Source organism: Vipera berus, assembly GCF_964194415.1.
Source record: "Vipera berus genome assembly, chromosome: 6".
NCBI lineage: Eukaryota > Metazoa > Chordata > Lepidosauria > Squamata > Viperidae > Vipera > Vipera berus.
The window spans coordinates 42,665,267-42,677,915 of record NC_138208.1 but is presented as its reverse complement, the minus strand read 5'-3'; the positions used below and the strand labels follow the sequence as shown (position 1 = coordinate 42,677,915).

At 41.6% G+C, this 12,649-nt stretch overlaps 1 protein-coding gene across 2 annotated transcripts in view; it reads right to left on the bottom strand.

Moving 5' to 3' along the window:
- LEMD3 (LEM domain containing 3) overlaps positions 1-6,222 on the bottom strand; it is a 32,444-nt gene extending 26,222 nt beyond the window's left edge. For both annotated transcript variants that reach the window (XM_081331556.1, XM_081331557.1), the window contains exons 1-2: positions 4,589-6,222; positions 317-345 (exon numbers count right to left, since the gene is read on the bottom strand). In XM_081331556.1, coding sequence (XP_081187682.1) covers positions 317-345; positions 4,589-6,107 — 1,548 coding nt within the window. In that variant the 5' untranslated portion in view covers positions 6,108-6,222. The remainder of the gene's footprint in view (positions 1-316; positions 346-4,588) is intronic.
- Positions 6,223-12,649: the final 6,427 nt, after the last annotated feature.

Below are 12,649 nucleotides of genomic sequence, written 5' to 3'. Positions count from 1 at the left end.
TCATAAATTCCAGATAAAATGACTTAAGTGATGTTCTCATGTGCATTCTAAAGTATATGCATGACCAAGACTTGTGCATAAAATATTACTAAGTTGCAGAATGTGCATAACTAAGTTCTTATCAGAGAGACATTAACTTCTGTAGGCTTCTTCACAATCACTAATATTTTAAAAAAATATAAATCCCTTATAACTGATATATCATACAGCCAGCAAAATTTGTAGGGTAAATTTACTTAATAATTTTAAAGCCAATAATCCATGTAATTTAAATAAGTGTTATAAAAGCTTACCAAAGTTATTAATTCATACTTACTTTTGGTTCCCCATTGGTTGGATTATTATCTATAAATGAAAAACAATTGATATACTAAATATGCCAATTATTGTAATTATATTACAGAAGTATTCAACTAGCTCCTAAATGCATCATCACATTTTGCAGCAGAATGACAGAATTCAGAACAGGTCGATGTCTCAATGATATCCAGCATCTCTGTAGTATATCTTGGTAATCTCCATTATTAAATAACAAAATATGTATTGCTAGTAAATAAAAGTTCTCATACAAGTCAAAATGTTTAAAAGCATGCAAAATATAACCATGTATAGAGTTGCACAGATAATTCTCAAGGACAACACAAATTCTCACTCTTGATGTCTAAATTAATAAATTAGTAACAGTCATATTTGATTATTCTAATGTAGACAAATTTAGAAAGTGAACATAAAATGCAATTATCAGATATTATAACAAGTTAATTCAGGAAAGGCTTCTTCTGTTGAGCTTTGTATGCAAGTTGTCTATGACAAAATCATAATGTCTACAATTTGAACTAAAAATGCTAAACTATTAACATACATTTAAAATCAACTTAAAAACAAGTTTGACTGCTGGTGATTTCATAAACACACCCATTCTATTTTCTTGGCAACAGCACTGTTATTGCCTTCTTCCAGAATATTTTTGTTTTCTCAATCTAGCCTACAGTTAAACATCTTATTTAGTAATAATTTATTATGCACTTTTAGCAAGACTCAGTACAAATCAAAAAGAGAACACAATAATTATGTTTCCCAGTTAAATTATTTATATCAGCTAATCAATAAAACCAACACTTTCCACAAAAACAAATGAAACACCATCGCACAATTTAAAAAATGTCCTACAATATACTCCATCACACAAAATAAACATTTACGTGAAAACTACCAATTGTCATGATAAAACAATGAAATAACCAAGCCTCACTTTACTAGCCAAATAAAAAATATTTAAAGCATTTATAAAGGCCACCAGACACTCACTGTGTCAAAGGAAAGGAGTCAACTTAGTATTCATGGGGCAAGTTCTTGAAATCCTGGAGTCTGTGATCTTGGAAAAGGGAAAAGAAAACTTTGCCCAATAAAATATAAAATAAAGCAGGATTATAGGGAGAAATGCAATTAAAGTCTTGTCCCAGTGTCTGAATGGGAAGGAACAGGCTCAGATTAAATCCTTACCACACTGACCTAATTCTTACTAATAGAAAAGAAGTGATAGAGGGAGTTGAAATTGCCAGAACCTTGGGCAAAAGTGACCATGCTTGCAGTCTTTCATTTCTGGTCCTGAACTATTCTAGAATTGGGACTCTATTTGACGAACTTCCTGGACTCTAGGAAAACCTTGTAAAGGTACATCTTTTCTATCAATTATGCTCATTCCAACACTAAGGGCTTCCTCATGGTCACTCATGTCTTGATCACTTTGTTGGGTTACTGCAATATCCTATAAGTGGGACTGCCTTTGAAGCCACTCAAGAGAGGCAGACAGTAAAGATATTGCAGCATTAGCAGTCCCACTGCAGGTAGCCCTCGCTTACTATAACAGTAGTAAACAGGGACATTACAACCAGTCCTTGAACTTGCAGCTGTTGCAGCATTCCGCTGGTCATGTGATTGTGGTTTAGACACTTGTAAACTGGTACACATTTATAATGATTGCAGCATCCAATGGTCATGTGTTCACCTTTTGCAACTTTCACAGCTGGCTTCTGACAAGTCGAGAAAGCCAGAGGAAAGTCACAAGTTATAGTCACAAGACATCACACTTAATGACCATGGTAATTTGCTTAACAATTGCTGATGGAATTGATGTATGTCAGCTATGGTCAAGTGACTTTTCACTTTACAACCCTGTCAGTGACTGAATTGCTGCTCCCAAATGTCGTCAATAAAGGAAGACTACTTATAAGTCAATACCACTGCTATATACATTACAGTGGTTACCATTTGACTTCAGGATGCTGGTTATAAAGTATAAAGCTTTACACGGCATAGAGCTGAACTAATGAATGACCTACTATGGCTCACAGCACTACCCATCCTATATATTCAAATAAGATTGGCCTGTTTTGGGTCCCATCACTGATGAAATTTCATCTATTGGAATCCAGGAAAAGGCCTTCCCTGATCTCCACCTACTCCTTAAAATAACATCTCTCTGGAGATTAGCATACTGCTCACATTACCTAACTGCAAATGTCTATTTAAAAAAACATGACTTTTCCTCTAGGCCTTGGGGTTGCAAAGATAGACAACTTGAGGGGTTAAAGAATATGTATGTTCAGTTGAATGGTTTTGCTCAGTTGAATGGTTATTCTTTCAATGTCAGCTGATTATTAATCAAGACCTCAGTTAAAAGAAACTGGGCAATCCAGGAGTTTTGGAGACAAATTGAGGACACAGCAAAGGATGAGAAAGAGTTGAAAGACAACAACCTCTATATTTTTCATATTTAACTGGAGGTAATGAGAGCACCAAGCTGAAATAATCCACCATGGTTGACCATAATGGAACAGCATTACAGTCTCACTGTAACAGTGAGACTGAAAATCCTTATCATGAATCAGGACAATCAAAACAAGAGTATAAAAAATAATTGAAATACCAACCAAGACTGATACTTGGAATGCCCGGTTTAATCCTCCATCCAGTACTGCAAAAAATAAAAATGGGAAGACAAAGGCAAACTAATCAAGCGCTTAGCCAATTGTTTCCAAAGACATAGGCATCAATATTTGATGCTTAAGTGAATAAAATCCAAAAGGATTAAGGCCATTGTAAGGTGTTTGGTTTCAGCCACCAGAACTTCATTAAGAACTTGAAAAACCGCTTTCAGTTACATGACTTGCTCCAACCCATGACTAACATGACAGGAGAAGGCCACTGGAAGATAAATAAGAAATCAATTGTGAAGGGCAACTACTTTAAGATCTCTGGATAAAATGGGGAAAGAGCACAATTAAGTTAAAGAGGGATCCAGGAACATTTCTTTCAAGAAATCATGAAAAAGAATGAGATTAAAATAGTCTGGGAAACTGCCAGTGGATAAAGAACAATTCACCAGATAGGAAGATAAGAAAAGATAAGAGATGAGAAGATAAGAGAAAGGAAATAGGAGAAAGGAGATGGGGATATGGGGATATCTCATTTTGAAACAATGTAATAATTTAAAATGAGTGCATATAGCAATGCAAAATCCAAATATAATTTCATCTCTGTAAATAATTATGCACCTGAAGACTCAAACAGCAAATTAAAAACTGTGGTTTAAACTTTTAAGTCATCTTTCTACTATGCTAATCATAAATTTTAAAAAATGAAGCAACACATTTATCAGGAAGCAACATTTAAAAACTTGAAATAATAAAGCAAAGCACATGAGAAAAAACATGAAGGTAAACTAATATTTTCAAAACCAAGAATTATACCATTAATACTCAATTGTAAGAATTCACTTGAGAGTGCTACTTTGTCTCGAGTTGGGAAAAGGAAAAGGCTGCATAAAGTTCCTTTTTTGCACAAATATACTGAAGTCAACCATGCTTTATCAAAAACATATTAGTACTGCTCTAAGTTAACTAGTTCATTTTGCTCAAGAACTTCAGTGTTAAAACCCCTTAAAGTAAAAACAATCAGGCTTGTTTTAAAAAATTGTCTCCCCTCAACTTCCAGTACTCCATGCAATGAAATCACTAGTTATCAAAACTGATGTGAAAATGCACTTCAAAGGATATAGTCAGAGAAATAAGTGCTAAACTTATTAGTTTCTAGATCATTTAATCGAAGGCATGTCAAACTGCTGGGCCCGTGGGCCGGATGCATCACGAAACCGCACCACCACTGCCAGCAATGGGGAAAAAGTCATGTGACATTGTGAGTTTGACATGCCTGATTTAATGCATTACAAACTGCTACATAAGGAGTACAAGGAGTTGTGTATTTTGATTATACAGCTGCAATGTAAACATGTATACTATATAATTCTTTAATACATTTATAAAAATATTTCATTTGAAAATTTTATGAATAAAACAAGCTTTCTAAATGACATTAACCAATATATTTTGAGTGTCAAACACAATCCAAAGATTGTGTAGCCAAATAAATTAACTTACAAGCAGCCCTTCATCAACATTAAAAAATATATACTTTAAAAGTCAACATCAGTATAATATATAACTTGAGTACAAATAGGCTTCCCAATTAAAATTTCCCACTTATGTATTTACTCAAATGTTGCATTGCTCTTCATCCTAATACTTACTCTCAATTCTCATATTCTCAGCTACTCCAGAACCTCTCATTCTCAGGTAAGTGAATCCCAACACCAGAAAGAACAAACATGCAGCAGTTAAGAGGAACATCGACAAATAATGAGCACTGAAACTTCCTGTGGTGGATATTTCTTCTCTTTTAAACTGCTGCAACAGATCCTCTTCAGGTTCCGAAAGCTTTGGGTTGTAAGAATTTTTCAAATATGTATGATTGGAACCTGTGTGATTGGAGTGATTAATTCTAGTGGATGCTGAGGTGGTAGCACCTGAAGCCAGACTGCTGGTAGCACTGTAAATGCTTGGTTCAATATTATAGCCACCAATTGCATCAGAGAGAATATGATTGTTGGCTGGTTTCCTACTACTGCTTAAGGAGTCAGTTATTTTGCTATGGTCTACGTCAGGTAACAGTGGCGGCAATAACAGCTGATTGGTTTTCTTGGAAGAACTGCCGCGATATCGGGGAGCAAGTGGATTAGAGTCCAGATAATCGCCATCTCCGGCTGTTAGTGTTTCTTTCTCCTCATCATCCTCTCGCCTATCCGCTCTTTCGGCGTTTTTACTACCGCCGGCAGCCCTGATGTTCCCCGCAAAGCTACTGCCAACCGCAGAGCCTTGCCCTTGACCCGCCTCCAGCAAGCCGTCGCCGGCTGCAATACCTTTGCGAGCGGAGAAGGGGCTGACCGATTTACAAAGATTCTTCCTGCAGACATAGTGGCGAATAAGGGATTCCTCCGTTCGCCCCAGCTGGGTAGCCGCGACCTCGTCTTCTTCCTCCGAGTCCGAATACTTTCCCCTCATATTTGCGCTGCCGGAGGCGAGCAGCCTGTTCCCGTTCACTGCTCGGCTCTTGCATCGCTCTCGCCTGGGCTCGGCCTCCTCTTTCTCTTTCTGGGCGTCTTCCTCGTCGCCGGTCGCTCTCCCGCCCTCCGTCTGCTTCCAAGCCCCTGCCGTGACCGTAGCCCGTCTAGTCGTCGCTCCCCACCAGGCATTGGGCTTCCTGCGGGCCGGCGACTCTGCCAAGGCACTATTATTGAGGCAGGCGGCGCCAGACGCGCCTGCAGGCCTCGGATCCCGACGTGAGGTTGAACCCCGTTCTCTCCGGCTTGCAGCGGCGCCAGCCTGGCCCCTGGGACTGGCCTCCACATCCGATTCGTCAGAACTGAAGCCCAGCAGGACTTTGCCCCCGCTTCCACCGAAGGGAGTTGCGCGGGCCCGGACACCACCCCCGCCAATTACTCCGGACAAAGACAAGAGTTCGGGGCTGCCCAACCGAGCTCCCAAGCCGTTGCCGCCGCCTGCACCCGGTGTATTGTTATTACTGTTCCGGGTCTTGTTGGTTACAACGCTGTGGGCCCCGGACGTCCGCTCATCCTCTCGCAACTTCTTTAGCTTTTTAATGTAGACTGGCCTGGTGCTTTCCGTCACCGGTCCCGGCGAAAAACCGAATCGCTTCAGTTCCGAGAAAAGCTCCTCATCGGTGAGCTGCGCGGCAGTGGCCGCCGCCATTTTCCTCCTCCAACACCCGCCGTGGCCGCTTCCTACCCACGTGCCGAGCTCCTGTCCCCGCCCAGGTGATATAGTCTTAACCGTTCCCTCAATAGAATTCTGGCTCCGCGACTGCAATTGGCAGTTACCTCCATGTTGGGGGCCGCAAATGCATAAGAATGTATTAGAAATGTGGATTGCCCATCTTACAGGATTCAAAACTTTCTCCTTCCCCTAACATAATTAGCATGAGTTTAAATAACGGCTATCATAGGTAGATATAATGATAGGATGCTTCGCTTCCTGAATTTTTGACATTCAAATCACCAATAGTCATTCAATTAGTTTGAACTGCAGAGTGGAATGGGAACTTCGTCACAGTAGAAAACTGCTTCAAAAATTGTCAAAGAGAAAGTTTTTAATCTACGCATTTTTATTTTTTAAGGAAGGACACATTTCCCCATTTTCATTTCCCATGCGTATACTGGTGTCTACTGAAACCAGGGAGTAATGGCTGGACAAACCTTCCATGTTCCTTATCTCTTTGATCTCCGCCGGGAGGAACTGACGCGTGCGTACTAGACCGTGGCCTAGGCCCACCCAGAGCAAGGGGAGAGGGGGAATGAAAGAGACAAGAGTTTAGTTGTTAACATCGGAGCACACCCTTTCAAATTCGCTGGTTTCTTAAGGGCTTTCGCACTCTCCATTGGAACAAATGAAACATACCGATTCTTTGAATCTAGGGCGTAGTTTATTCGCGACGTTTTAATCTGGCGGCATCTGCGGCAAAAAAGGACATGGCAAATTTAAATGCTGATCGGAGATTGGTAGGAATTGGAAACCCCTGCACAGAGGGGTCGTTTCCTAACTGAAATCGCCGAAAGTTCAGCTCGTGCGGTACTTCGGGGGTTGTAATTCTCACCTGATGCTAGTTAACAAAGTGAAGGGGGAAAAAAGCAGTTACACACGCAATTCATGGAGATAACGAAGGGATAGTTTGGGAAACCGATTGTGTAATGGTGTTATTAGGCAGGTGAAATCAAAAGTATTCAGCTTTACAATTGCTCCAGCAAAAAAGGTTTTGCCAGTGACTAAATAGAGAATTTATGCAACCAAATATTCCTCAACACTCGTATTCCGTTAAAGAAAGAGGCATGTTAATGGGTAGCCTTTACATTTTGGATCTAACGTGATGTTATGAATGTTGTTACTCTATTACTCGCATCAAAAAAATTTGCAAAAAATATTCATGGAATTTTTTTTCTGGACAATGGAAGTTTCTGGGTGGTCTTCAAGAATAGTCCCTTGCAGATACTGTGGTAATAATGGAGCTGTGATTATTAGAGCATGAGTGATGACTGAAGGGCTTCCCAGTCTAGGATAGGGCACAACTGGTACACTAGATGAAGATAGGGCTAGCCTAGTTTGGGGTCAAAACATAAAATTGGGTAAAATCCGAACATTGATGATACAGGACCTCAGAGTGACAAATTACCTTACCCACTGCTTTCACGTTGAATAAGAGGAGAGAATATATCCTGTAGCACAAATGGTGGGCCTTGGGAGCTATCTCCCCACTCCTCAACCAACACACAATGAAACCAGTTCCAGAGAAGAGAATCACTATAAAAGGGTACCCCATATTTGAACTGCACAGAACCAGTCCAATATAGCGCTGCTGGCTGTTTCCAAACCATCAGAATGGCCAAGGAGATAAGGATAAATGCACCACCTCATCCCATCTCCAAGGCTGAATGAAACAAAATGCCTCAGTGCTGAGCACTGTCAATAGATGGTAATTATGATGCACTAGCAATTGAGATTAGTGTTCTATGAGAGAGATGATTAAAAGAAAACCTTTTTTTAATCTTCACATACTGCGATGCAAGCACTTGCAGTGATGAGAATTGTTAGTGACACAACTCAGATGCTACTTTGCTATTGTTGTAAAGTGTTCATTGTGTAGGTTAGAATTTAATTGTAATGTGAAGTTTTTGTATTTTTTGTGATTTTTTTAATGTTGGAGTTCCCTGAGAGTTCCCTGAAAATTATTTCAAGGATACTTGCAAAGTAATATAATAATAATAATAATAATAATAATAATAATAATAATAATAATAATAATAATAATAATAATAATAATAATAAAGTTGGAAGGGACCTTGGAGGTCATCTAGTCCAACCCCCTGCTCAGGCAGGAAACCCTATACCATTTTGGACAAATGGCTGTCCAGACTCTTCTTAAAAACTTCCAGTGTTGGAGCATTCAGAGCTTCTGGAGGCAGATTGTTCCACTGATTAATTGTTCTAACTGTCAGGTAGTTTCTCCTTAGTTCTAGGTTGCTTCTCTCCTTGATTAGTTTCCATCCATTGCTTCTTGTCCTGCCTTTGGGCGCTTTGAAGAATAGCTTGAGTCCCTCCTCTTTGTGACAGCCCCTGAGATATTGAAACACTGCTATCATGTCCCCTCTCTTCCTTCTCTTCATTAAACTAGACATACCCAATTCCAGCAGCCGTTCCTTATATGTTTTAGTCTCCAGTCCCCTAATCATCTTTGTTGCTCTTCTCTGTACTGGTGACCAAAACTGGATGCAGTAGTCCAAGTGTGGCCTTACCAAGGGATTGTAAAGTGGTATTAATACTTCACATGATCTTGATTCTATCCCTCTGTTAATGCAGCCTAGCACTGTGTTGGCTTTTTTGGCAGCTGCAACACACTGCTGGCTCATATTTAAGTGATTGTCCACTAGGACTCTGAGATCCCTCTCACAGTTACTACTATTGAGCAAGGTACCCCCTATACTATACCTGTACATTTGGTTTTTCTTGCCTAAAAGTAGAGCCTTACTTTTTTCACCATTGAATTTCATTTTGTTAGATAGCGCCCAGTGTTCAAGTCTGTCCAGATCCTCCTGTATCTTAAGCCTGTCTTCTGGAGTGTTGGCTGTTCCTGCCAGCTTGGTGTCGTCTGCAAATTTGATGAGTTCCCCATTTATCCCTTCGTCCAAATCATTGATGAAGATGTTGAAGAGCATTGGGCCCAGAACAGAGCCCTGGGTCACCCCACCACATACTTCCCTCCATGTAGATGCTGTTCCATTGAGGACCACATGCTGAGTACGGCCGGTCAGCCAGCTACGAATCCATCTGGTGGTGATTCTGTCTAACCCGCATTTTTCTATCTTATCAAGTAGAAGGTTGTGATCTACTTTATCAAATGCCTTACTGAAGTCCAAGTAAATTATATCCACAGTATTCCTCTGATCCACTAATTTTGTCACTTGGTCAAAGAATGCAATAAGATTTGTCCAAAGGTTATTTATTTATTTATTTATTTATTTATTTAGTTATATTTATATACCGCCCTATTCCCTGAGGACTCAGGGCGGTTTACAGGGAATTAAAAATCCAAAATACAAAAATTAAGAACCAAATTAAAAAATATTAAATTAACCCTGTAGTCAGTTAAAAAGAACCCCAAATTAAAAATTCCTCCTCAGTCTGGGCCCGAGAGCTCAAAGAGCCAGGTCTTCAGGCCCCGGCGGAATGATCGGAGGTCGGGGGCAGTTCTCAGCTCCACCGGCAGCTGGTTCCAGAGGGCAGGCGCTCCCACCGAGAAGGCCCTATCCCTGGGTGTCACCCGCCGGCAGTCTCTTACCGGCGGGACCCTGAGCAGACCCTCCCTGTGGGAGCGCACTGGGCGAAGGGCATTTGATGCCGGCAGCAGGTGTTCCCTCAGATATCCCGGACCCAGGCCATGTAGGGCTTTATAGGTGATAACCAGCACCTTGAATTTCACCCGGAGGGCAACCGGAAGCCAATGCAGCTCACGGAGTAGAGGTGTTACCTGGGAGTATCGGGAAACCCCCATTACAACTCGCGCGGCCGCATTCTGCACCAGTTGAAGCCTCCGAGTGGTCTTCAAGGGCAGCCCCATGTAGAGAGCGTTACAGTAGTCCAAACGGGAGGTCACAAGCGCATGAGTAACTGTGCGTAGGGCGTCTCGGTCCAGATAGGGACGCAACTGGCGCACCAGGCGAACCTGGGCAAAAGCCCCCCTGGTCACGGCTCCTATATGGTCTTCGAAATTGAGCCGTGAATCCAGGAGGACGCCCAAGTTGCGAGCCCTATCGACGGGGGGTAACACCTCACCCCCCATCATTAAGGATGGAATAACTTGGTTAACCCGAGATGCCGATATGCACAGCCACTCAGTCTTGGCGGGATTGAGACGAAGCCTGTTTCTCCCCATCCAGACCTGAACCGCCTCCAGGCACCGGGACATCACGGAGAGGGCATCACTGGGTTGGTTCGGGGTGGAAAGAAAAAGTTGGGTATCATCAGCGTACTGATGATACCCCACCCCAAAACCACGAATGATCTCGCCCAGCGGCTTCATATAGATGTTGAACAGGAGAGGCGAGAGAACCGACCCCTGAGGGACTCCACAAATGAGAGACCTCGGGGCGGATCTCTGCCCTCCTGTCAACACCGACTGCGAGCGGCCCTGGAGGTAGGAGGAGAACCACCGTAAAACGGTGCCTCCCACTCCCAGCCCCCTGAGACGCCGCAGTAAGATACCATGGTCGATGGTATCGAACGCCGCTGAGAGATCTAATAGGACCAGGACAGAGGAGCAACCCCTGTCCCTAGCCCTCCAGAGATCATTCACCAGCGCGACCAATGCCGTCTCCGTGCTGTGTCCGGGCCTGAAGCCCGATTGGTACGGGTCCAGATAATCAGTTTCCTCCAGGAACAGAGGGAGCTGATGCGCCACCACACTCTCAACAACCTTCGCCAGAAAGCGAAGGTTGGAGACTGGACGGTAGTTGTTTAAAACAGCCGGGTCCAAAGCAGGCTTCTTGAGAAGGGGTCTCACCACCGCCTCCTTCAAGGCGGCAGGGAAGACACCCTCCTTCAAAGAAGCAGTTATCACTGCATGGAACCAGCCTCGTGTTCCTTCCCGAGCCGCATAAGCTAGCCAGGAGGGGCACGGATCCAACAAACAGGTGGTGGTGCTCAGTCTCCCCATGATCCTGTCCACATCATCAGGGGAAACAGGGTCGAACTCATTCCAGATAACGTGCTCAAGACCGCCTGATTCCTCCACATTAGACTCTGCCCAGTCAGAGTCCAAGCCGGCCCGGATCCGAGCGATTTTGTCCGCCAGATGATGACTAAACTCCTCGGCTCGTCCCTGCAAGAGCCATTTTTTTAGAGCCATTTTTTTCCTTCAGTTGGCAGGACGTTGCTGTGAGAAAAGTGTGTTGCTATGTATGTGAAATGGAAGCCTACAGAGTACTTATACTGCATCTTAAGCAAGGAAAAAGGTGAGGAATGTAGTTAGTATTGTGATAACCAATAAATCATGGGCTCGTCATTATGATTCAGAAATTAAACATTGATATAGAGTTTCTCAACCTTGTAAACTTTGATATATAAACTCCCAAGATACCCCAATCAGCATTGGTGACTGGGAAATTCTGGGAATTGAAGTCCACACATTAATATACAGTAAAATATGTTTGAAAAAAATATATCTTGATTCTTAGCATAATGGATACTTTCTGATCAATTTCTAATTTGCCATCTGTTAGCAAGCGTCTTAAACCAGCAGTGTTGTCTGAGCAATAGGACTTTTTGGATGAAACCAATTATCCAGAACTAGGAATGATGAAACAGTATTCCTGGATAGGACATAACCGTAAATTGTTCCTTAATAAGTATTCTCTTCTTAATAAATATTCAGCCAACTAAACTCTTGAATGAATGGATGCCCTAATGTTCAAGTTGTCTTGTTCATTCTCTTGTCTGAATCCCTCTGAAGCATATACAGTCCCTGGACATTTTTCAGAAGAAAAAATGAAACATGAACAGATCTCTGATGCTTTCTAACCAGCCTACTTAAACTAAATGGGGTGAGCAGAAAGATATGTACTTAAGATATGTCACTTAAGCAGTGACAAGAGATAGAACTTTTTGAGTCCCTTCCCTCTGGATTACTTAAATTATTTGTATCTTGTTTATAATATTGGTTGTATAAAATTATTTGTATCTTGTTTATAATATTGGTTGTATTTGACATTGTAATTGTTACTACATGGTTTGTAATTGTTTGTAACAATTACAAACAATGTCAAATACAACCAATATTATAACAAACACAGTTCTTCTGACAGGGCAAATAAGGCTTGGGGGGAGTAGGGGAGGGGAAAGAAGTATGAGTCCATCTGAGCAGGCTACTGTAATAGTCCTTGTCTGCCTTCATCACACTCAATATGATTGTTGTTTAGTATTGTATTATTTTATAGTACAGTGTCATAATGGTGAGTCACATTTAGTAACACATCTGGAGGATGGATATAAATTTCTCTTGCACTTTTATCTAAAAAGGTCCTATCTCAAAACTGAAAGCTGAAACTTCCCCATTATCTTATACAATTGATTTGCAATCAATGAAACACATTAGATGTCCTGGTCTAAAGGAAATGCTTTGTTAAATAGACCAAAGAAAGAGCCAAACTACATATAGGCTTTTAAAGGAAACCTGAAAGCGAATACAT